Raw genomic sequence first — 25,587 nt, forward strand, 5'->3', positions numbered from 1 at the left:
GTTCTTTCCAAAGTTTGGCAACTGTGGCCATTGCTGCTATGGGGTACAGATGGCCCCTTTTTTTCACTACATCTGTATCTTTGGGGTAAATACCCAGTAGTGCAATTGCAGGGTCCTAGGGTAGCTCTATTTTTAATTTCTTAAGGAATCTCCACACTGTTTTCTAAAGTGGCTGCACCAATTTGCATTCCCACCAACAGTGTAAGAGGGTTCCCCTTTATCCACATCCTCTCCAACACATGTTGTTTACTCTCCTGTTAATTTTGGCCATTCTCACTGGTGTAAGGTGATAATCAATGTGGTTTTGATATGAATTTCCCTGGTGGCTAACGACGAAGAACATTTTTTCATGTATCTGTTAGCCATCTGTATGTCTTCATTGGAGAAGTGTCTGTTCCTGTCTTCTGCCCGTTTTTTGACATGATTATCTGTTGTGTGTGTGTTGAGTTTGAGGAGTTCTTTATAGATCTTGGATATCAGCCCTGTGTAGTGTCATTTGCAAATATATTATCCCATTCCGTGGGTTGCCTCTTTCTTGACTGTGTCCTTTGCTGTAATAGGCACCTATATTAATTAGAATGGCCAGGGAGTACTTCTCTCAGGAACTGACCTTTGAGCTGGGATCTAAAAGATAAGAATTCATGGTTGAGAAGAGCTTCCTGGGCAAAAGGAAAGGTAAGAGCAGAGGTATTAAAAAGAAAAGGGCTTGATATGTTTAGAGGTAGTGGGGCTGAAGTGAAGGAGTGAAAAGAAGAGTGATAGGAGATGATGTGGCAGGTACCAAACTATGCAGGATATGTAGCAGCTGGAATTTATTCATAGAGCAGGGACATTTAAGTGGACAGTGAATTGCATAATTGATCTGACACAAATTTGTAAAAGATTCACTCTAATTGATTTGTCTCCAGAATGAATTAGAAAGGTATTAAAGTATAAAAGAGAAAAGAAAGTTGGACTAGCCCTTGGACTAGTGAGGATTAAAAAAAAGTAAACAAGTTTGAGAATATTTTTGAGTTATAAGTAATAGGAGCGATTGAGTGTGAGATGAGGGAGAATGAGAAATCAGTTATGGCTGGGTTTTTTGGTTTGAGCAGTGGGTAGTTGTTACTGTCATTGAGATGGAAAGTAAGAACTCTCTTTGGAAGTTTTAAGTGCCATTTAGATATGCATTGTAGATGATAAGTAGATGCTTGAATATTTTTAAGCTTAAAGGAAATGTCCCAGATTATAGTTAGATATAGAAATGTATGACTACAAACAGAAACATTTATGGTAGTCATTAGCTACTTGCATTCATACTGTACAATAATAAAGGCCAGTAATTCATTAAAAAAAATAAAAGTGAGGGATGGTTTAACAAGCACTGCACCCTGTGCAACACACAAACACAAAAAACTGAGCATGTAGTAGGCTACAAAGCACAGATTAACACATTTCAAAGAATCAGTATTCTGCAAACTATATTCTCTGACACAGTGCAGGTAACTTAGAAATAAATAATAAAAATATAAAAATTTAAAAAATCCATACATTTTAAATTGTTCATCCTTCTAAATAACCAGTAGGACAAAAAAATTATAACTGAAGTTTAAACTGCTCTCTACTTGCTGATAATGAGAATATCACCATAATTAAAATTTGAGGGATGCAGTGAAATGGGTAAACAGAAATTTATCTTTCTAAATGCTTAAGTTAGAAAAGAAAAAATCCTGAACGTGGAGGAACTACGCATTTAACTTAAAATAGAAAAGGAATATGAAAATAAAGAATATAAGGAAATAAGAATTAAAATTAGGAAAGATAAGAGCATAACTCAGTAAGTTAGAAAAGAGTTGTGATAGAAAGGATCAAAGAAATCAGAAGGTGATACTTTGAAAAGATTAAGAAAAATAGATAATCCAGTTGTATAGTGAACAAGAAAATAAAGACAAGGCACAAATAAATAATACTGAAATACAAAACTGTACACAGCCACAAATACAATAAAGACTGGATAGAGTAAAAAGAGTACTGTGAATTTTGTACCAGTAAATTTGAAAACTTAGAAGATACTGATAAATTTCCAGGAAAATAGAATTCACCAAAACTTATGGGAAGCCTGAATAATAATATAAGTATTACAGATATGTAATCAGTAGTTTAAAATCTTACTGTGAAGGGGCGCCTGGGTGGCTCAATCAGTTAAGCGTCTGTCTTCAGCTCAGGTCATGATCCTGGCTCCTGGGATTGAGCTCCACATCAGGCTCTCTGCTCGGCGGAGAGCCTGCTTCTCTCTTTCCCTCTGCCTGCTACTCTGCCTGCTTGTACTGTCTCTCTATCTCTCTATCAAATAAATAAATAAAATCTTTAAAAAAATAACATAAAATCTTACTGTGGAGAAAACAACTAATCCATGTGGTCTTAGAGTTAATTCTCTTAAGCTAAACTTTCAAGGATCATGACACTTCACTCTATAAGAGAAAGAGAAAGAGCTATTTCTCCAAATCATTCTAAAAGGCCAGTGTAACCCTAACACCAAAAGAGTATGTGAAGGAAAAAATAAACCTGTGGCTTTCACTGGGGCGCCTGGGTGGCTCAGTTGGTTAAGTGTCTGCCTTTGGCTCAAGTCATGATCCCAGGGTTCTGGGATCAAGTTCTGCATCCGGCTTCTTGCTCAGCGGGTACCCTGCTGCTTCCTCTCCCACTCTCCCTGCTTGTGCGTTGCGCTCTCTCGCTCTCTCTTGCTATTTCGTGTCAAACATAAAATCTTAAAAAAATAAAAAATAAAAAAACCACATCCTTATTAAATGCATGTCAAAATCCCAAACAGAATTGGAAATCTCAATTCGTAAGTGTATATTTTGAAGATAAAACTCAATTACCAGTCTGAGTTTATTCCAGAAATGTAAAGGTCTTTTAATATAAAAATACCCATAAATGTCATTCACCATATTAACAGAATACAGGAGAAAATCATGATAGATTCTACAGATAAAGGGGGAAAAAACACATAGTAATAATGTTCAGTACCTCAACATGGTAATAACTCTGAAACTAGGATCAGAACAGAATCTCTTTGACCTGATAAAAGGTATCTACAAAAAAAAAAAAAATCAGTAGTAATCATTTTCGGTAATGAAGCATTAAACCCTCGCCCCTTAAAATCAAGAGCAAGACAAGGGTGCTCATAACACCATTTTAGCAGCCATCGTGGCAGAGGTCTTGGTAGGCATGATATGATGGGAAAATAAAAATAAAATACGATGGGAAAATAATAAAGGAGAAAAAGCTGTAAAAAGCAGAAACTAGCAGAAAAGAAAGAAACTAGTAGTATATATTTATAGAATATAAATTGTTAATGTGCGGGATACAGAGAACTCCGAGAAATCAGGAAGAAAAACTGACAGTCTAAGTGCAAAATGTTCAAAATATTGAGCAAACAATTCACTGAAGAGGAAATATTAATGGTAAGTAAAAATACCAAAAGGCGCTTAGATCATGAGTCATCAAGGGAATGAATATATGTTAAGATCATAAGGAGGTATCATTTTTTACCTACCAAATTTCCTTGGTAGGTAAAGGAAATTTTCCTAGTGTTTGTTAATAACAAACACTAGGGAATTTGACAGTGTCCAGTGTTTTGAGGATGTGAATGCTTGTTGAGGTGTGAAGTAGGTCACATGTACTGAAATTATGTAATAATTTTAACATGCGCATGGTAGACTATCAGCTGTATCACTTTTAAGTGTGTACTCTGGAGAAACTTCCCCATGTGGCGTAGGAGTTGTGTATAAGAATGTTCGTTACAGTATTTTTCATGAAACCTATAAAACTGGATATTACCCAGATACTCATAGGAGAAAAGTTAGTGGTGTATTCATACATGGAGTATTACATAGCAGTGGGAATGCATGAGCCACATTTAAAAGCAAAAAAAAAAAATGAATCTTAGACACAATGCTGAATGAAGACAGTTGTTTCTGGAAGAATAATGTGTATGACATCTGTTTCACAAAGTTAAAAAAAAGCAGAAGTTAAATATCATGTTTAAGTATATAAAACTAGTGAAAACTTGTTTCAGAAAACAATGGAATGACAGTGGCATCCAGATAGTACTTTCCTCTGGAGGGCAAGGCCAGGGCATAGGATAGGTGGAGGACACAAGGTGTTTGCTAGTCAGTGATAATATTCTAGTTCCTGGTTTGGTTGGTGGGTTTATGGATGTTAAATAGAATATGCTTTACAGCTTAAATAGATGGTATATATTTTACATTGGCGGTGGGTGGGGGGTGGGAATTAAAGGGAATTGAAGGTGAGAGAGTAGATTCAGTCACCGTACCTTCTTCAGAAAGGGAAGGAGCCGCAGGTAGATGTTGGGCCTAGGAAAATGTCCTCACCTCCCAAAACTGGAAGCTTGCTCGTTTGCTTATAGAATGTTGCAGAGGAGAATAACTGGCTAGTAATTAGAGGAAAGGTGGAGTTTTTGAGAAGATGAGAAGGATTAGGATCCACAGCTAAGCAGAAGGCCTTTAGGAACAGAGACTGCCATTGTAACTAATGAGAAGGTACAGGTGTAGGTAAGTCTATAGGTTCTGTAATGAGAGGAAACCATGAGTCACTGGTGACTGCAGTATTCTTGTTGTTACTAGATACTGAAAGTGGGGAGGATGTGATGATTGTGAAATTGAAGGAAAGAAGAAAAGGTGGGAAATAGGCTTTCAGAAAGCTAGATAACAAACTTATTAGGTAAACTTTAAATAATTGCTGGACAGTATTGAAATTAGTATTTTAAATTAGTATTTTTGAATATAAATTAGTGTATCATACTTGTGTATTTTACTTTAAGTTTTTCCTGTTGTTTTGGTGACTTTACAAACTTTGTAAATAAATATTCTTAAAATGCTTTAATAAAATTTAGTATTTTCCTTACTATTCTATTTATTAGAATAAAGAAATGGTTCTTCAAATTAGGTGCTAGGGTTCCGTCTTTGTGACTGGATGACATGGAACAGGGTACCATTGATTTTATAAGCTCTAATTCCTTTTGAAGCTTTTTTGACTTTTTAATTAAAATTTCAGTTACTTTCCTATGTACTTTAATTCCAGGATAGGGATTTGAAATCTTAAAAAATTTGCTATACAATTAGACTTATTAAAAATGAGCTTATGCCTCAAGCTTAGCAGCTACTTAACATGTATCTGACTTAGAAAATGAAAACCAATTAATTAAATATCAGTTAATTAGGAATGCTTATTATGCTGTCCAGGATTTTATAAAGTTTCTTATAATATAGATTATTTCATGAAAACCTCAGCCCTTTAAAATGTTAGCATTAACCCAAAGGTTTAAATTTTGTGTTGCAAATAACTGATACTCAAATTGCTCATTAGTTAGCTAAAGGAAAGCACTCAGAATGTAAAGTTGGAGTAGTATTTTCAGAGGTTTTATTTGATTTGCTGCCTTTCATTTTCTTCATTTCTCAGAAGATTCTGTGATGCATGGTTATATAATAGCATATTCTAAAACTTTTAAATGAAAATGTCTTTAAAATATTCCATGTTGACTTATTAATATATTTTGGTAATTTTAATATTGTTATTCACATGTTATTAAATCTAGTTTCTATTATTGAGGAATGGGGATTTTTAATCATATAGCATGAAGAGAACATCAGTCTATTTAGCTGAAGCTTTGAGTTAAAACATAGTCAAGAAATTTGATGATGCTGATGGTCTCCTAGGATTTTAACTGGAAGTAAGTTGTGGGGATACATTTTGAAGCATTTTCAGTTTCCTCTCGTGGCAGCAGCATTCATTTCCTCCACTGTGCTGGAAGTGCTCAAAAGGACAACCTGGCAAATTCCCTTCCCAGTTGAAACACCAAGGGACTTTAGTAGTGGTTGTGGTAGGCACAGGCTTCCACATCTTCCATCTACTGGAATTTTTTTTTTAGAATTGAGCCTTTGGAGACATGTTTAGATAATATGTCTTTTTAAATCTCACAAATTACTGTAAAACTTGACAATGGCATTTTATTAATTTTTGAGTTGCCAAAATGAAGAAAGGTCTAAATTTTTGTGAATGTGTTACAAATGGTATGTCTGGCATGTGTGTAAATGTGTATGTATAAGGAGAGAGAGAAGACGAAGATACTGCTTTATATATTTTCAAGGTTTCTGAAGCATTTGAACTTACCTTATATGCTTACCTTCCAATAGAGATATTTGTTTCTTTTATTAGCTCACAAAATGAAAGATACTTTTGACCCTATTTGTCAGAATTTTTTGTTGTTGTTGGGGGTAAAGATCAAAATTCCTTTTGTTACAATATCAAGACAACTTTCTGGCCCAGCATAGTGCCACACTTCTAGCCTGGTAAATTTTGTGTAAATGATGTGAACTTTAGGTAATATATTGCAAGTATATACTGTATACTACTTATTTTCTGTTACTGTGACTACATTATTATGAGGCATTAAAGACAGAATGAAATGTTTAAGCAAAATATGTAACCAAGAATTCCTCATATGGTAAAAGAGTATTAATGAGTGTTGTAAGTTACTTATATTCAGACAATATATTTATTTCTTATACTGAATCATTTTCACCAGCATATTAGAGTTTTATGTTCTGTGTCCAAGTACAGCGTAGTAACTGAGTCATTTTGATGTCTGTATAATAGGAAAAAGAAAAGCATTTTTTTTAGGAGTACATTAGAAATAACAAAAATTTCCAAGAACTATCCCAGGGTTAATCCCCAAATTATTTATTTATTAAAAGATTGTTTTTCAAGGATTTATTCTTAACATTTGCAACACAAATAGAGTACCTATTAAGTGCTAAACATTTATTGCAAAGGGGTGAAGCTACAATGATGAAAGACAGCACTATATGCCTTTGGAAAACTCTCAGTCTGGGAAGAGACCGGTGAGTCACCAGAAAGGTTATAAAACAGTATTGTGACTGCTTTCATAAAGGTATAAACAAAGAACTATTGGTTAGGAATTCTTGATTTTGTATTTTAAATCCATTTTGGGTCTCGTTTTTCTTTGGACCTAAGTATAATGCATGAAAGGAAAATATCCACTATCTTTATATATTAGGTATTAAACCTTCAACAAATTAAGCATGTTTTGTTACGCTGATTTCTCTGATTTTACTAGACAGACAATGTTAGATACTAAATCTTATAAACCTGTTATTTTTGAAGTGTTGCTTAGGACCTGAGATTAAAGAAACATGTATGGGTTTAGGTGTATAAAGAGATACTAATTCTGTGTCTTTAAAATGTGTTGATTCTTATGTGTGGGCATCATCTACATCTCTTTCATAAATGTTTTTATCCCCATAGTTAAATTTGCACATTAGGATGAATAAAATTCTAATTAGAACTGCTCTTGCAATATATATTATTGTATAATATTTTTCTTCTTAAAATCCAAAAACTAAAATTTATCTTTATCAGAATTATGCTCTTATAATTAACCTCCTTTTGATATACTAAACACTATTTTCTGTTAAATAAAATAAATATCAATAAAATCCTGCCAGTATAATTTTCTTAGTTATAAGTTCATAAACTCCCTTTTGTTTAGTCATTGCAGCCTTAACTTTTGTTGCTCAGGTGTTACAGTTAATTCTTCTCAGTGTGATCTTTGTGTCCATACTTTTCTTTAATGTATGAGTTGTGTAATTTAACAGTCTTGTCTGTGGCTTCTAGGTTTTACATCATGCTTACAATGACACACAGATTTTTGTAAAAATTTCTCTCATGATTCTTCCAGTACTTATATTGTTTTAGAAATGGTGGTGGGTGCACATGCATTTTTAAAATGTAGATTTAGAATTTGCTAACAGGTAAATAATGACATAGAGATTTAACCTCCTTCCCTCCAGATGAATACTCAGTTTTCCTAATGTCATTTACTGAATAATTCTTTTTTCTGTTGTTCTGAAATGCTTCTTTTTTTCTCTTCCTTGTTTTCTTTTCCTTTTTTTTTTTTTTTTAAGATTTAATTTATTTGACAGAGATCCCAAGTAGGCAGAGAGGTAGGCAGAGAGAGAGGGAAGCAGGCTCCCCTGCTGAGCAGAGAACCCGACGTGGGGCTCGATGCCAGGTCCCTGATCATCACCTGAGCCAAAGGCAGAGGCTTAACTCATTGAGCCACCCAGGCACCCCCTTCTTTGTTTTGTTTTGTTTAATCTATACAACTGGTTTGTTTGTCCCTGTTCCTGTGCGCTTATTTTCTAGTGAGAAAAAGGCTAACAATGAACAAGAAAATGACAAGTAGAAGTAAGTTTTGTAATGAAAATAAGCAGAGTTATGTGGTTAGTGACTGGACAGCTACTTAAAATGAGTGGTTAAGACAGGCCTTTCTGAGGAGCTGACATTGACTTTGACCTGAATATTGAGGAGGGAATAGCTGTGCAAAAATCTGTTGAAAGAACATTTCAGGTAGAAGAAATGGCCCCAAGGTGGAAATGATCTCCAGGTGTTCCAAAGGTAGAAAGCTTAATAAGAATACAGTAGTTAGGGGGAAGAATGGTGAGAGGTAACAGTTGGAGAAGAGGTCCAGAGAGAAAGCATGTTATGATGTAGGGATTTATAGGCCAGGCTGAAGAATTTGGACTTCAGCTGTGAAGGGAAACTACTCAAGAGCAGTTTTATTACTTATATATTCATTTTTAAGAGAGATATTGAGCATACATGAGCAGGGATGAGGGTGTCAGGTTGTGGGGAGAGGCATGGGGGAGAGAGAATCTTAAGCAGGTTCCACGAAGAGCCCAGTGCTGGGCTCAGTCTCACAACTCTGAGATCATGACCTGAGATGAAATCAACAGTTAGACGCTTAACTGACTGAGCCATGTAGGCACCTCAAGAGCAGTGTTTAAAAATTACAATAGTCTAGAATGAATTTTTTTATTCTTTTTCTGCACAAAGAGGAAATACAGGAGCATAGGTAATTTGTATGTCAAATAAATAAGTTCTTATGTAATTGGAAGCTATTACTACATACATATGACCCTGTAACAAATTTGCTTACCTTTTAAACAACTTTGCAGTTAAAGAAATCAGACTTTTAGAATCTTGTAAGTGCCAAGAGTTTAGAACTCAAAGAATAAAGAATCTGTTTGCCCTAAATAGAACTTTTTTTAGAGAACAATTTTATAATGTGTTTCAAAATAATATTTTTTTTCTTCCCTTAAAATGTTTGTATTAGGGAACAGACATCCTTGGAAGAGGGAGAGATTCCTTGGTTACAGTACAATGAAGTCAATGAAAGCAGCAGTGATGAGGGTAATGAGCCTGCCAATGAATTTGCACAGCCAGAAGCTTTTATGCTGGATGGGAACAATAACCTTGAGGATGACTCCAGTGTGAGTGAAGACTTAGATGTGGACTGGAGGTATGTAACACATGTTATTACCATGATTAATTGTTAATTGTGTAGAATTTGTTCATGATTCTAAATTGTGAAAGCTGTGTCTCGGATCTCTCAGACGTGTTCACATTTTCCCATCTGTCAGACTTCTTCAGGGCTCATTCTGATGTCACTTCCTACATAGACTCCCTCCTACTTACTCCAGGTAGTGACCTCTTTTCCTCTTTGACCTTTGACCTTGAAGCCCACCTATAGCCTAGTTGTTCATAAACTCCTGGTTTGAGGTTTCTAACTTTTAAATGTAGCACTTCATATAATCCTTTAAAAAAAGAAAAAAGAGTCCTTAATAAATACTACTTGAAGAATTTCAAAACCTGTGATTAAATCAGAAGAATCATAAGAATATAGTTATCCTTCTCTGTATGTAAAATATGGAAAAATAATTGTACCTTCCCAGAAATGCTGAAAGTATTATTTACTTTATGCTGAAAAATAATAATGAACTTCAAATAGAAGAAGCCTATAAATTAAGTGGATTATAGAATTGTTATGTCTCATGATGTAATGGTCAGAATTTAATTGGTTTGGCTTACAGTTAGATTTATCTTTCAAATGTGCAGGAGGTCTCTGGAAGCAACTAGTTTTGAGATGCAGAAAGAATATACAGTCTCACTAATCTCTTGTTACTTTTTCTGAAGAAAATATGGCTTGGGTACTACCTTTGTTTCCATCTCTACACAGATATATTTTTAAGAATTTGTTTTCTTTTTTTTCTAGCTAAAATTCCATTACAGAAAACTTAGAAGAATAAAGATACAAAAAACTCACTGATACGCCCTGATAACTGCAGACTTCTAGAATTTTATGTTTTTGAGTCCTCCTCTGTATCTTTAGTGTCTCTTTCTGTGTGTGTAGTTACTTCTTTGTAGTTCTCCAAATTGTTCCAGATATGAAACTCAGCATCTCCTTGAAATCCTTAGCATTTCCTGTTCTCACTTCCCAGGGGGCAAAAAAATTCTATGTGCAGAGCAGACTTCCGTTAACCATTTTGTGCAGGTAGAAGTAGTGTTTCCATCACAGCCACACAAACAGTTTATAATTCCATTTTGAACATTCCTGGCTCCAAAACCCATGTTCTGGCTTCCCAGACTTTATGGAAAAGCAGTGACTCACCAGGTCCTGGTCTTGCTGATCTTGGTGCTCTCATCTCCCCTCCCCCATGCCTGCCTGTTACCCTCTTACATGAACTCCTTGTTGCTGTCTTCTGTCTCCTTTATGCAAAGTCATTCCTCATAATGCTCAGCAGATGACAGAATTGTTGATTTAGTTAGCATCATCTGTGCATGTTGGGAGGCAATTACGGTTTAATATGAAGAAATGTTTTCTTTTGCACATTTTCAAATTTTTATGAAAATAATTTTTTTACAGCTCCATTATGTAGATGCTCTACTCTATAGTTGCACTAAAATTTAATTGATCATTTCTCTATTGAAATAGTGCAGTAAACGTTTCCTCTCATATAACTTGTTCTGTACTTCAGGTTAATATCTTTAGGACAGCTTAGTAGAGGTAACATTACTCAGATAAGTGGTATTTATTAAGATCTTGATACATATTTTAAATAACTTTCAAAACATAAAAATTTAAAGAAATAATTGAGGTCTTTCTTGAATATAATTTTTAAACTTGAAAACTTTTTATTTTGGGTTCTAATTCATTGATGATCCTTCTGGACACAGCTGTTGTGTTAAGATTTTAGAGATGTTGCTCATTGTTCCCAGATTTGGGGAGCTTCAGGGTAGTTGCGCTTTTTGGTTTTGTTTTGTTTTGTGTTTTGTTTTGTTTTAAATATGGAAAGCATGGGGCGCCTGGGTTAGTGGGTTAAAGCCTCTGCCTTCAGCTGAGGTCATGATCCCAGGGTCCTGGGATCGAACCCCACATCGGGCTCTCTGCTCCATGGGGAGCCTGCTTCCTCCTCTCTCTCTCTGCCTGCCTCTTTGCCTACTTGTGATCTCTGTCTGTCAAATAAATAAATAAAATCTTTAAATAAATAAATAAATATGGAAAGCATTTTAACTTTGATTTTTAAGACAAAATTCTGAAGGTTACTCTTTTGAATTTTATGTGGATTTGTCAATACCTCATTATTTGTTTATGTGGTACTATATTAATTTATGTGGCAGTCGCTGCAAGTTGATAAAGTGAAAATATGATTTGATTTTCATACTAAAATAATGTCATTTTGACAACTGAAAGGAAAACTCATGGCAAACAGCAGCAATTCTTATCTCTAAAGCCAAAACTTAACATTTTTTTTTGTTGTTGTTCTACCACAACTTAAAAAAAGTTTAAGCTTTTTGGTTCTTTATTTTAGTTTAAAAGAAAATTTAAAAAATACTCTATCAAAGTTTATTTGTTTTAATGATGTCACAGAAATGTTACAGAATACCCAGAGAGTATATAAACTAGTGTGGTGGGAGTTGTTTCGGATTTAGACAAATTCCAGCTATACCATTTATTTACCTTTTGATAACTACTTAACCTCTCTATCTTCCTATAAGAAACTAGGGTTATAATTATTAATCTAATAAGATTGTGGGAAATTAATTCCCTGTGGATGTGACCATGAATTTTTTAAACCAGTTTGAAATTACTTCAAACTTACAGAAAAGTGGCAAAAATAATAACAAAGAATTTCCTTATACTCTTCACTAATATTCCCTAAATGTTAACATTGACCACATTTGTGTTATCATTTTCTCTTTCCTTTCTTTCTCTATATTTGTGGTACCTTTTCCCTACCACTTATGAGTAAGTTGTCTTGTTACCCATAATCTAGAATGAAGTCCTAAAGCGCAAGAACATTTTCTTTCGTAAGAAAGTAAAATCTTCAAAATCAGGAAATTCATACTGATAACAATACTGTTCACTAATCTGCAGACATTGTTCAAATGTTTATAGTTGTCCTACTAATGCCATTAGAGAATTTTTTTCTAGTCCAACCAAGACGACTCATTGTTCTTGCGTAACATGTTTCTTCACTTTTAATCTAGAACATTTCCTCAGTTTTTCTTTGTCTGTCATAACCTTGACATTTTTGAAAAGTACAGGCCGTTTATTTTGTAGAATGTCTCTTAGTTTAGATTTGGTGTCATGATTAGGTTCAAGTTACAGATTTTCAGCCGAACCACCAAAGAAATGACATTTTGTTTTTCTTAGTTCATATCAGAAGGCACAAAGTGTCCCACTACTGGTGATGCTAATTCTGATCAGTTGGTTAACGTGTTATCTTTCAGGTTTCTTCACTGTACAGTTGCCATATCTTTAAATAAATAATTGGCCTCTAGAAATATTTTGAGTATTTTCCCTCTTTGAGTACTTAGTGATTTTTATCTGAAACACTTAATTACCATGGTGATTCGCAGATGAATGATACTACAGTTTTTAGTATTAGCTGATTATTTTGCAGTGACCAGATTTACAAGCAGATATTTTGCTTTGAATGTCTAGCTTTGTTTTACTCTAAAGAAGAAAAGAATTAGGAGATAGTTGACTCTAACCATTTGAAGGAGTTTTCTGCAAAGGAAAAGTAGACATAATTTGTATTGCTTCGGCGGGCAGAACTAGAGCACTTACTTGACATGAGTCAAATTTCTGATAGGGTTCTTCCACATGGAGGAAATAGTTTTGCTGTTTCTTGAATGCCTTCTCTGGTGCAATCTCTGTGCCAGGCATGTGTATGCATTGACTCATTAATTTGTTTTATAGATGAAGAAATAGAGTAACAGTTAAATAAAATGTTCACATTGTCTAGCTCTGAGTTAAATGTGGAGTTAAATCCCTATTTTATTGACTCCAGTGCTCTTCGTCTTTGCACTATATCTCACTGCTAGGTGAAGGAGTTCTAGTGTTCCAGGGGAGGTTGGATTCACTAATTTCTAGTTTTAATTTTAAAATCTGTGATTATATGAGAATGATTCTTCGTACTATGTGGTCTCTGCTAGTTTTAAAATACTACTGAGGTTTAATCTTGTAAGAATGTGTTTGTATCTTTTGGCAATAGATTTGTAATTTTAATGATGGCACGAAAATTGACATCAAAATTATTTTGAGCTAACTTGTATAATTGGATATTCCTGACTGTATTTGACTTCTCGTAGGAACACAGAAGTCAACGGAAGTTTGCCTTTAGGTAGACAAAATAAGCTCAGTTTTGGAGATACTAGATTTGAGGTGACAGGAGTTAATCAAGGTAAAGTGCCCCTCAGAAAACTAAAAATGTAGGTCAAGATCTGAAGAGCATTTGGAATTAGATGTAGGTTTAGGAATTAACCTACAGAGAGGATAACTGAGGAAATGAACTTTAATATAATTTCCAAGGAGGCAAGATTAGAAAGAAGAGGACTGAGGATATACTGTGGTTTCCAAATTTTGAACTATATGGTATTTCCAAGACTAGAGGAAAAGGAGGAATCTATGTATGTCGAGGGGTGGAGGAAGGAGATTAGGACCAGAACAAAACTTACTTTCTACAAGGGGATTATAGTCCTTTAGTTTCAAAAAGGGGGGGGCAGTCTACGGCCATACCACCCTGAACGCACCTGATCTCCTCAAAAAGGGGGGGGCAGTTAAGAGCTAAATATTTTTTTAGTCTGAATAATGACAGAGGAGGCCTACTTCTCAGGAAAATAGAAGAGAGATTAAAGAGAGAGACTTGAGAAAATAAAATATTTTTTTAAGGCCTCAGTGATCAAGCAATAAAAGGTGAGAAAAGAAAAAGAGGCTTTGACTATGATAGAATTGAAATAAATGCAGTAAGTGTCTTTACCATGATCTCATGTAAATTTGGGTTAGCAGTTCAAAGGAATAGAAGAAAATCTATGGGAAAGACAGGAGGGAAAAGTACTACCTTTATTCCTGCCCTAAGCTATCCCTGGAGTTAGAACTAGAAACACAAGAATTTTTCTATAAATTTTATGTCACGAATATGGCAGCTTATTGGGAGAGATTGTGGTATTCTAACTTCTCATGCTTAGTATTTTACTTTTCTGTTGGGTTCTCCCTGCCCCTTATCACACAAGATTTCTATTAAAGTATTTTGTTTATTTTAAAATATCTTTATATTAAAATTTCATTAAAATATTTAATGTTTTCTGCTTACACTGTTGGTGTGCTAATATAATTATGTCTTCATAAAGATTTCCCAAATCATGTTTGTATTTTTTTTCCCCAGCCTGTTTGATGGTTTTGCAGATGGACTAGGAGTTGCTGAAGCGATTTCTTATGTGGATCCTCAGTTCCTCACCTACATGGCGTTGGAAGAACGCTTAGCCCAGGCTATGGAGGTATTTTAGTGACTCACACTGATGCCCATATTTTAAGTTGGTGGGATGCAAAATAATAAAAATTGAAGGATTTTATAACTGCTTTTAGGAAAAGGTGAATAGTTTTTCGTCAATAACACTTACTGAATAGTGATTGCCACTAGTATATGTATATAAATTACTCTAGACATTGTGCCAATTTGCCTGTAATTTGCAGTATTTCCTAGTTAGTACAGAATAGAAAATGTTTTGCTTACATTTAGAAAATACACTTTTCCTTTATTGAATTATCTGGGTTTGTGAATCTGAATATTTTATATACACACAAAGGTATATTTGTGAAATGAAATTGGCAATCTCTAAGGATATATTACAAATCACTTCTCTTTTTTTGTCCTCATGGCTTCTAATGCCACTTAACAAAGTTAGAAATTTTACTCCCATTATCTCCATACACATATATACTTAAATAAGTGTGGCACATAATTTTGTCTTGCCTTCTTTTCCTTATTTGACTAAAACACAAATACTTACTTGTAATTGTATTTGCATAAGGTCAGAAGCCCAAACTTTTCATGTTTGGAAACTTCCACTGCACTAGTAGATCCCATTATTAAAAGTCTTTTTTCAAATTACTATTTCTGAAGTGATTTCCAAAGTAGAAAAATGATAATGTGAATCAGTCAAAAGTGAGAGAACAAAAATGAATGAGAAAACTTCCAGAGACATAACAGCATCTTATCTTGAAATTTTCTGAGGTTCGAAAGTCCAATTTAGACTCATAAATTAGACAGTAGTTAGGTAGGTGGTTGGGTAGATAGACCGACCTATCTATCTACACATACACACACTTAAAGATAGGTCTGTTTTGGCATCACTTTTTTTTTTTTTTTACATCTTGTGTAATCTTCCATAGAGATCATTGATCAGTTATATGTTTTGTTTGGTATCTCTTTTTTTAAAGTAACCATAGCAGGAATACTGTGTACTAGGAGAAAAGTCAGAAAGAACATCATAAGACAAGACACTTAGGACTTTTTGCAGATTATTTTTTGCCTTACTGGAGTCCGACACATGAAATAGTGTCACAGTGTGATAGCTTGTATCAGAAATAGAATATGTAAAGATCAAGGACCAAAAAAAAAAAAAGATCAAGGACCACTGATTTCCTTGAGTTCAGTAATTTTAAGTGACTGCAATGGAATATATATATCCTAGAGTCTGGTTTCGTAGTTCTTAAACAGTTTTTTCCCATTAGTATGCTAGTGGTTTATGATTTCCTGCAGTATAGAGATATCTTTAAAAAGAAATCTTGAGAATTAAAATAGAAGTTTATTATTTGTTACCAGTGGAAAATGTGACATTTGATTGGCTTCTCGAAAAAAGCAGCAGAAAGATTGGTCATTCTGTGTGGAAGCATTAGCAGAGCGGGCAAAGAAAGAGTTAAGAAGCATAGTGTGTCCAGGGAACTTACGGTCTCCACAGTGTTGGCTCTTAGGGAACCCAGTGACAGGTCATTCTGACCAGTCTGTCCTCCTGCTTCTGACTGATGGTCTTAAGTGTCTCCTTTCACTACAGTTTAACAGCTTCCTCAGCTTTAATGCTCAGCTTTATTTTGTTTGAATTCAGTTGACAATGAATACAGTTCAGTCTTCCTACCATTCTAGAAATCTTTCTTTTTCTGTGTCTAGTATCCAGTTATTTAATCATGAAATAATTTATATTATTATAAATTATAATAATTTATCTGAAATAATTTATAATTTATGATTTTTCCTTTTAAATTTAACAACGGTCTTTAAATGAAACAACAACAACTAAAAACACAAACTGTGTGCTTTTATTTGTTTTTTTCTCAAGCAATCTGATCTCTGCAGCGCTGGTTGTTTTTATTTCTGTTATTTTCCTAATAGCAGACTGATCTGTTTTTCCAGATAGAGGCTTTTGGTGAAAATACTGACAATAAACATGTGTCTCCTATCTTGTCTCAAATTTGGGTGTGAACAGGACGAAATATTTAAGATCTTTAACTGTTTGATACAATGATAATAAAGCTTTTTATTCCAAACCAGTTTTGGAAAAAAAATATTTCCCTTTGCACAGTTATGTTGACATCTAAAATTTTTTAACATAAACCCTAAACAGTATTGTTTACCCTATCATATCTTTTTGCAATAAAAACATGTTCAAGATGTTTGGGTGGCTCAGTGGGTTAAAGCCTCTGCCTTCGGCTCAGGTCATGATCCCAGGGTCCTGGGATCAAGCCCCAAATCGGGCTCTGTGCTTAGCAGGGAGCCTGCCTCCACTTGTCTCTCTGCCTACTTGTGATTTCTGTCTGTCAAATAAATAAATAAATCTTAAAAAAAAAAAAAAAAAGAATTTAAATACACAAAATTGGTTTAGATTGAGTTAAAATTGATTGTTGCGTCCAGCTGATCAAAAACAAATTTATAAATGTTGATAAATTTGAAACATAAAGTAAAACACTTCTTAATTTCCTTCCTTATTAAATTTTATGTATTCCTAAGGTGAGATATAGTTCAACATCAGTTTTGCTTTTCATCTTTATGAATGTAAGCTTGAGAAACTTCGTTCACATAATAAATTGGTGGGAATGGAAGGAGTTTATCATAGTAATGTCATTTAGTTTTTCTGAGCAATTTGCCAGAGTCACATCAACTTGACAGATTATCTAGATCCTCCAGTTTTCTTGAAAGCAGGTGACTGGAGCCTACCTACAAAAATGTTACTCATGGTGCGCCTGGGTGGCTCAGTGGGTTAAAACCTCTTCCTTCAGCTCAGGTCATGATCCCAGAGTCCTGGGATCGAGCCCCGCATCGGGCTCTCTGCTCAGCAGGGAACCTGCTTCCTCCTCTCTCTCTCTCTCTCTGCCTGTCTCTCTGCCTACTTGTGATCTGTCTGTCAAAAAAAAAAAAAAAAAAATGTTACTCAGTCATTACTTCAGTTTGACCCCAGTATTTCATATTGCCCCTTTGAATGGGTAAGAAGTATGCTTTTATTTATAACGTGAGAGAAGATTAATATAAAAAGGAATATGGGAATGTCGAACCAGCAATGATACTTGGACTGCAGGTACATTTTTAGGCAGATCAGTTTAAGGAAAGGTTATGAAAGAAAGTTAATTGAAATTGAGTCTCTTAAGACTCTCCATACCCATGGGCCCTTGGAAAGTCTTTACACATTACAGAGCACCTCATATATACTGCGTTATCGGCCTTAAGAAAGTAGTTCATGAGGAAGAGCACGTGCTTTTGAGTTAGATGGATTTATTTAGGCTGTGTGACCTTGTACCATCCATTTAACCTCCACAAGTTTCAGGTCCTCATCTACAAAATGGGAATAATAAAATTTACCTTATGGATTATTTCGACATTATGTTAAAGCACATAGTAAAATAGCTGGTGCAGTGTAAGTTCTCAGTAAATGGCTGTATTGAAAATTTATTCAAATCAGTCAAACAGGTGGTAATCATCTGGCAAATCTGGATTCAATTATCATTCAAAAATCAGTATTACATCACTTGTAAATCTTCATTCTTTCAAAACTAAATAGTGCTTTATTCTTTAAAAACCAGATTTTGTACTGACAAAGGATTATGCTACTTTAAACCCAAGTATATTCCAGTTGTGCTGTTTAGTCTATTTTATTATCTTTCTGACGTTTGGACTAACTTACAAAAATATAATGTTTGGGGTATAGATAGATTTTTGTATTTTTATGGATTTTCTTAGCAGTGGTTTTAAAGGAGTCTCTCTTACTCTTGTTATTTATAAGTGACTCCAGATCACCTTAAATATTTGTCAGTACCAAGCCAATAAATTATTTTTACATATGTAAAATTCCAGGTATGTATTAGCACTTCAGATGGGCGGATAATCATCATAAAGGAATAATGAACCTATAGAGCAAATATGTATCAAAGCATAAGTATCTTACCAAAAATGGAACTTGCTTTAAATAGTACCACCCCCTCTTTTTTAAAACATTTGGTACTAGTACATATGAATTCTTGCATTCTGTCTTGAGAAGTACGCAGGGAATTGGAGGAGATTCATGATTATAGTTATATGAGAAAGAAGGGACAAGTATTAGGCTATTACTTTCCATTTTCTGTTTCCTGATGCGGAAGTTTAATATAAAGAATTGTTAACTATAATTGGTGATTAGAGTAATAAGGATTTACTTAGTAAGAAATAAAGATACTTCTAAAGAATATAGAAAAAGCACATACAAGGAATAGCCACCACATGTCGGGCTCAGATCACTTAAGAAAGAGTCCCACTTCACTCCAGGGCTGGGATTCAAACTTTGATAGAGTTGGCACAGCTGTGACTTGCTGAATGGCATAGAAGTCTAGTGCTGCACTGGCAGAACTTGCTGGAAATCAGCCCTGGGGTGCTGCCGGGGAAGGCTATTTATAGGGAGATGTCTAACTGGAAGCAGTCCGCTACAGAACTGTCCAGGGTGGATGCTGGGGGAGCTGCTGGCCCCTGAGTGCTGCTGGCAGCTTGCATTACAAGAGCTAGATGCTGGAGAAGCTGTGGGCATTGCCAAAGTCTGCTGCTGGAGAGAACCACGCATGCCATGGAAACCTGTGTCAAGTAGACACGCTGGGATTAGAAGCAAAGCCCTTTTCCTTCTGCAGTGTTTCTGCAGCGTCTTCTGTGAACAAAGCTTAATTGACAGTGTGACAGCTATCAGAGGAAAATACTTAAATAGCCCAAATCCGTTTTCACAGAGCTGACAAAAACAGGGAACTTAGATTTGAGGAACAGTAATAACTGGAGAAGAGTCCAGTTGGATCCCATACACCTTTCTACACGCATTTGAGCTCCTTTCAACAGCAGTGCAACTATTCACCTAACGAGATACACCTATTCTTAAAATGGAGAGGTTTTCACCCTAGCTCAAGAATGAACAAATGAGCAGACTCCAAGGGTCATTATATCCATCACTAAATATTAATTACTCTACAAATTCAGTCAGTCACATTGAGCATTCTCTTATATAAAATTAAATTGTAAAGTTAACTGCCATATGAAATAAAAATGGGAAGGAAAAAGAAAATGGTTAGCAGATACAAATAAAAACATAACAAGCTCATAGAAAATATGCAAAGCCTACTGATCCTTGTTTTTATATTTGGTCGCAGGCTATAGTTGAGAGCTGTGGTTTCCTTCTTCCGTAACCCATTCTATATTTTGTGTGCCTTCAGCAAGGATCTCAGCTGGTTAGGCATCTTTACCTGATGGAGTGACCTGAACCTACATTCCTGAAGAGTATGTGTTCTTGATCATCCTGCCCTTTTTTTGGACGATGTTGTTTTTGATAATTCACTGTTGGGCATAGAAATAATAAGAGATATACACTCCAAGCGGGATTATCACAGGGTTCTCAAGATGAGAAGAGCTGGTCTGTGGAAGGTATGCTACTTCTACTGCAAGAAGGAGGCTCTGAGTGACTTGGGAATTCAAAATAGTCTGTTTCCACTGAGCCCAACCAGATGTTCCCGTTTTAAGTATCAGAATCCTGATTAAGCCAGTCAGTGACACAAGACAGAATTAAACTCTCATTTTAATTTAGCAGTTCACACAATTAAATTTTGTGTTTGATTTTCAGAGATAAGATATTTGTTCTAGGGCTAGAAACTGTAGTTCTTACACAGTACCTTGCTCTGAGAGTTAGTGGCACTGAGTTTGTCTTTTCTCTTCGTATGTGAGCAGGGACACTCTAAAGGATCTCATCCCACATTAGATTTTACAGTCATCATTATTGCCATAAGGTCAAGTGCAGCAGGCACCTGGGCTCCCAAGACACATGTATTAGTTGGCACTTCATTGCAGTGGACCCCAGTGGTAGTTTGATTGTGATTAATGTGATTATTTGTAATCAGGCTTTGTATTGATAACATTTCATTTCTGTTGGCCAGAAGCAGGAATAGCAGATTCAAGGAATAACCTTAGGAAAAGCACACACACCCCACCCCCACCTCCGCTTGGGGCTGAGATCCAGGCTGTTGGGAGGGCATAGCTGTGGCTCTTAGAGAAGTGCTTGTGCTACTCTGCTGGCAGAACTTGCTGGAAATCCGCCTTCTGGAGTGCTAGAGAAACTGTTTACAAGGACATGAGGACTGGAAGCACACTGCTGCAAAGCCACCCAAGATAGGTGCCAGGGGAATCTGCTGGCTACCTTATATAGCATCTGTCAGGCGCTGGAGAAATGACATGTGCTTCTGGAGCCAAGCGATGGAGAAGCCCCTGGCACTAGAGGTGCCTCCTGCTGGAGAAGTCATCTGACACAGAAGCCCACCATAGGAAACCCTTCCACCACTACAGGCCTTCCCAGCAAGCCCACTAGAACCAAGCAGCAAAGTACTTCTGTGAGATCTCGCCAGAGCTCTCTACTGACAAAACCTAAGGTCATGTAGGCCAAAAAGGGGAAAATATTCAAAAGGTCCAGATCTATTTTAACAGACAGAAATGAAAGGTGAATTTGGAGCTAAGAGTCAGTAATTCCTTTTCTGGCACACTGTTTGTCTTTTTGCAGTCTCTGCAAACTCAGAGTCAAATTGGTGTTCAGAATTATTAGGTGTATTTACTAACTCTTATGATGAACCTTTTTTGCTTTCTCCTTTTCTTTGTTCTGACTTTGCTTAGGCCTTGGCCATATCGTCTGTTGTAAGTTACGTCAGATTCTTTTTGGAAAGACATAATTCATTGTGACATTATCCAAGCTAAATCCTGAAGAGTATACAAAAGGTTATGTCTGCCATCCAAGAGAGGGCAATGTTAACTGTCAGGCAGAATCCTCCTACATGGGAGGCCCAGCTTCCTTTTTATTGTGGTAACATATACATAATGTAAAATTACCTAACCACTATTTAGTATACAGTTAAGGAGCATTAAGTACATTGTGAACAGTAAGTCCCTGCTCCTTCCTCTCCCCAACCCTTGGCAACTACCATTCTACTTATGTCTCTGAGTTTTACTACTTTTGGTACCTCGTTTAAGTGGCATCTGTATTTATCCTTATGTGACCAGTTATTTCACTCAGCATATGCTTTAAAGGTTCATCCGTGTTGTAGCATGTGTCAGAATTTGCTTTTGAAAGCTCAGTAATATTTCATTGTATGTATATACCACATTTTTCTTGGCTTTATTGAGGTATCAGTGACATATAACATTTTATAAGTTTAAGGTGTACAAGGTGTTCGTTTGATACACTTACATTGAACAAAATGATTATCACTGTAGGGTTAGTTAACACCTGCATCATCTCACATAATTTCCATTTTTTTCTTGTGGTAAGAACATTCGAGATTTTTACTCTCAGCAACTTTCATGTATATAATACAGTATTGTTAATTATATCACCCTCTTTGCAGAGATTCCCAGAATTTATTGATCTTATAACCGGAAGTTTGTACCCTCTGGCCACCATCTCCCTGCTTCCCCTACTCCTCACCATTCTACCCTCTGTTCTCTCTGTGAGTTCAGGTTTTTTAGATTCCACCTGTAAATTATATGATTGGGTACTTACGTTCTCTGTCCGACATATTTCAGGTAGCAGGAATTTTTTCTTTCTTATGGCTGAATAATAGTCCAGTATGTATATATAGGTACCTCATCTTTATCTGTTCATCTATTGATGGACATTTAGGTTATACCCATATCTTGGCTATAGTGAATAATACTGCAGTGAACATGGAGTACAGATATGGCTCCAAGATCCTGACTTCATTTTCCTTAGATGTATACTCAGAAGTGAAATTGTAGGATCATATGGTAGTTCTGTTAATATTTGGAGGAACTTTTATACTGTTTTTCATGATGACTCTACCAATTTATATTCTCACCAAAAGTTCCAAGGGGTTCCCTTATTTCCACATCTTTGCCAGTACTTGTTCTTTCTTGTCTTTCTGGTGATAGCCATTGTTAACCCTTGTGAAGTGATACCTCACTGTGATTCTGATTTGCATTTCTCTGAAGATTAGTGATGTTGAGCATCTTTTTATGTACTTACTTGTTTGTATGTCTTCTTTGGGAAAATATTTGCTCATTTCCTTTACCCATTTTTAAGTCAGTTTTTGGTTTTGGTTTCTTTTTCACTGAGTTGTGAGAGTTCCTTTTATGTTTCAGGTGTCAATGTCTTATCAGATACATGATTTGCAAATATTTTCCTCTACTCTGTAGTTTGATTTTTTCATTTTTTTAATGGTTTCTTTTGATACGCAGAAGCTCTTTAATCTAATGTAGTCCACTTAGTTATTTTTGCTTTTGTTGCTGTGCCTTTGTTGTCATACTCAAAAAATCATTGGCAAGATCAGTGTCAAGGACCAGTGTTTTCTTCTAGAAATTTTATGGTTTCAGGTATTAAAGTCCTTAGTCCATGTGGAGTTAATTTTTGTGTGGTGCTAAGGTAGTGATACAGTTTATATATGCAGTTATCCTTCTGTGTGTGATTAACTGTTTTTTCCAATATCATTTATTAAAGCCATTATCCTTTCCCGAGTGAAAATTCCTTGCTCCCTTCTCAAAAATATTAATTGTCCATATATGCCGGGATTTATTTCTGGGTTCTTGATTCTGTTCCACAGGTCTAAGTATTTTTATGCCACTACTATACTGTTTTCGATTACTGCAGTTTTGTAGTATAGTTTGAAATGAAAAAGTGTGATACCCCCAGCTTTGTTCTTTGCTTTGGCCATTCAGGGCCTAGGTGGTTCCATACAAATTTTAGAAATTTTTTTTCTATTTCTGTCAAAAATACCATTGGAATTTTGATAGGAATTGCATTTAATCTGTAGATTGCTTTGGGTAGTGTGGACATTTTAATATTAATTCTTCCAGTTCCTTAACATGGAATATCTTTCCATTATATCTTCATTCTCTTTCGTCTTTCAGTTTTCAGTAAATGGAATCTTTCACCTTCTTGGTTAAGTTTATTCCTAAGTACTTTATTGCTTTTGATGCATTGTGATTGGGATTGTTTTATCTCTTTCTCAGATATTTCTTTGTTAGTGTACAGAAACACAACTGATTTCTATATCTTGACTTTATACCATAGAGCTTCCCTGAATTTGTTGATTAGTCCAAACAACTTTTTGGGATTTGGGTCTTTGGGTCTTTGCGTCTTTGGGATTTGCTACGTAAAAGATGAAATCTGCAAACAGAGACAGTTTTACTTCCACCTTTCCAATTTGGATGCCTTTTATTCCTTTTTCTTGCCTTAATGCTCTGGCTAGGACTTTCAGTACTGTATTGAATAGGAGTGCTGAGATTGGGCACCCTTATCTTGTTCTTGATCTTAAAAGCATTTAGCCTCTCACTGTTGATTATGAGATTAGCTGTGGTCTTGTCATACATGGATACCTTAATTATGTTGAGGTACGTTCCTTCTGTACCTAATTCGTTGAGAGCTTTTGTTGTGAAAGAATGATAGTTTTGTCAAATGTTTTTTTCTGTGTTTATTAAGATAATCATATGATATTTATCTCTTACTCCGTAATACCATGTTTATTGACTTGCATGTGTTGCAACCATTCTTGCATCCAGGGATAAATCCCACTTAATTGTAGTGTATGAACCTTTTCAGGTGCTGTTGAGTTCAGCTTGCAGGAATTTAGTTGAGGATTTTTGCATCTATGTTCATCAGGGTGATTGGACTTTAATTTTCTTTCTTATGTCCTAATCTGACTTTGGCGTCAGGATAATGCTGGCTTTAAACAGTGAATTTGAGGGTGTTCCCTCTTTCTCATTTTTTTGGGAGAGCTTGAAAAGGATTGGCTTTTATTTCATTAAATGTTTGATAGGATTGTCCAGGAAAACTATCTGATCCTGGCCTTTTTTGGGGGGTATATTTTTGACTGCTGATTCAGTATTACTTATGTTAGTCTGTTCACATTTTCTGTTTCTTCTTGATGTCAGCATGTTTTCTAGGAATCGACCCATTTCTTATAGGTTATCCATTTTGTTGGTGTATAATTATTCGTGATAGTCTGCTATGATCCTTTGTATTTTTGTAGTAGCAGCTATAACATCTTCTTTCATTTCTAATTTTACTTAAGTCTCTTCTTTTTTTTCTTAGTCTAACTAAAGATTTAGCATTTTGGTTTATTTTTTCAAAAAACAACATTTAGTTCTGTTGGTATTTTGTGTTTTTCTGATTTCTGTTTCATTTATTTCTGCTCTAATTTCTGCCAACTTTTGACTTTGTTCTTCATTTTCTGTTTCCTTGAGTTGTGAAGTTAGATTGTTTATTTGAGGTTTTTTTTTTTAATATGTAGCACATTTAGGCATTTATTACTATAAACTTCCCTCTCAGAACTGCCTTTGCATCATCCTGTAGGTTTTGACATGCTGTTGTTTCCATTTGCTTTTATTTCAAGATACCTTTCGATTTCTTCTTTGGCCCATTGGTTTTTCAGGAATGTGTTTTTTAATTTTCACATATTTGTAAATTTTTGCGTTTTCTTTTCCGTTGTTGATTTTTTTGTTTCTTGCCATTTTGGTCAGAAAGAAAGTTGGTACAATTTCAGTCTTCTTAAATTTGCTAAGACTTGTTTTATAACCTTCCATATGATCTATTCTAGAGAAGGTTTTATGTACACTTGAGAAGAATGTGTAGTCTTTTGCTGTTGCATGGAATTTTTTGTATAGTCTTAGATCGATTTTAGCTGAAGTGTAGTTCAGGTCTAATGTTTTATTTCTCATTTTCTATCTGGATGATCCATTCTTTAAAGTTAGGTATTGAAGTCCCCTAGTATTATTTATTGTTGTGTAATCTCACTTCAGATCTACTTTTATTTGCTTAATATACTTAGGTGCTCTAATATTGGGTGCATATTTATTTGTCATTATTTTATCCTCTTGAGCAATTGAC

At 35.2% G+C, this 25,587-nt stretch overlaps 1 protein-coding gene across 5 annotated transcripts in view; it reads left to right on the forward strand.

The window, feature by feature from the left end:
- The window catches only part of PJA2 (praja ring finger ubiquitin ligase 2), a 74,151-nt gene that overhangs the window by 40,773 nt on the left and 7,791 nt on the right, over positions 1-25,587 (forward strand). For all 5 annotated transcript variants that reach the window (XM_032335583.1, XM_032335587.1, XM_032335584.1 and 2 more), the window contains 2 exons: positions 9,200-9,385; positions 14,595-14,706. In XM_032335583.1, coding sequence (XP_032191474.1) covers positions 9,200-9,385; positions 14,595-14,706 — 298 coding nt within the window. The remainder of the gene's footprint in view (positions 1-9,199; positions 9,386-14,594; positions 14,707-25,587) is intronic.

Source organism: Mustela erminea, chromosome 3 (assembly GCF_009829155.1).
Source record: "Mustela erminea isolate mMusErm1 chromosome 3, mMusErm1.Pri, whole genome shotgun sequence".
In the NCBI taxonomy this organism is placed as follows: Eukaryota; Metazoa; Chordata; class Mammalia; order Carnivora; family Mustelidae; genus Mustela; species Mustela erminea.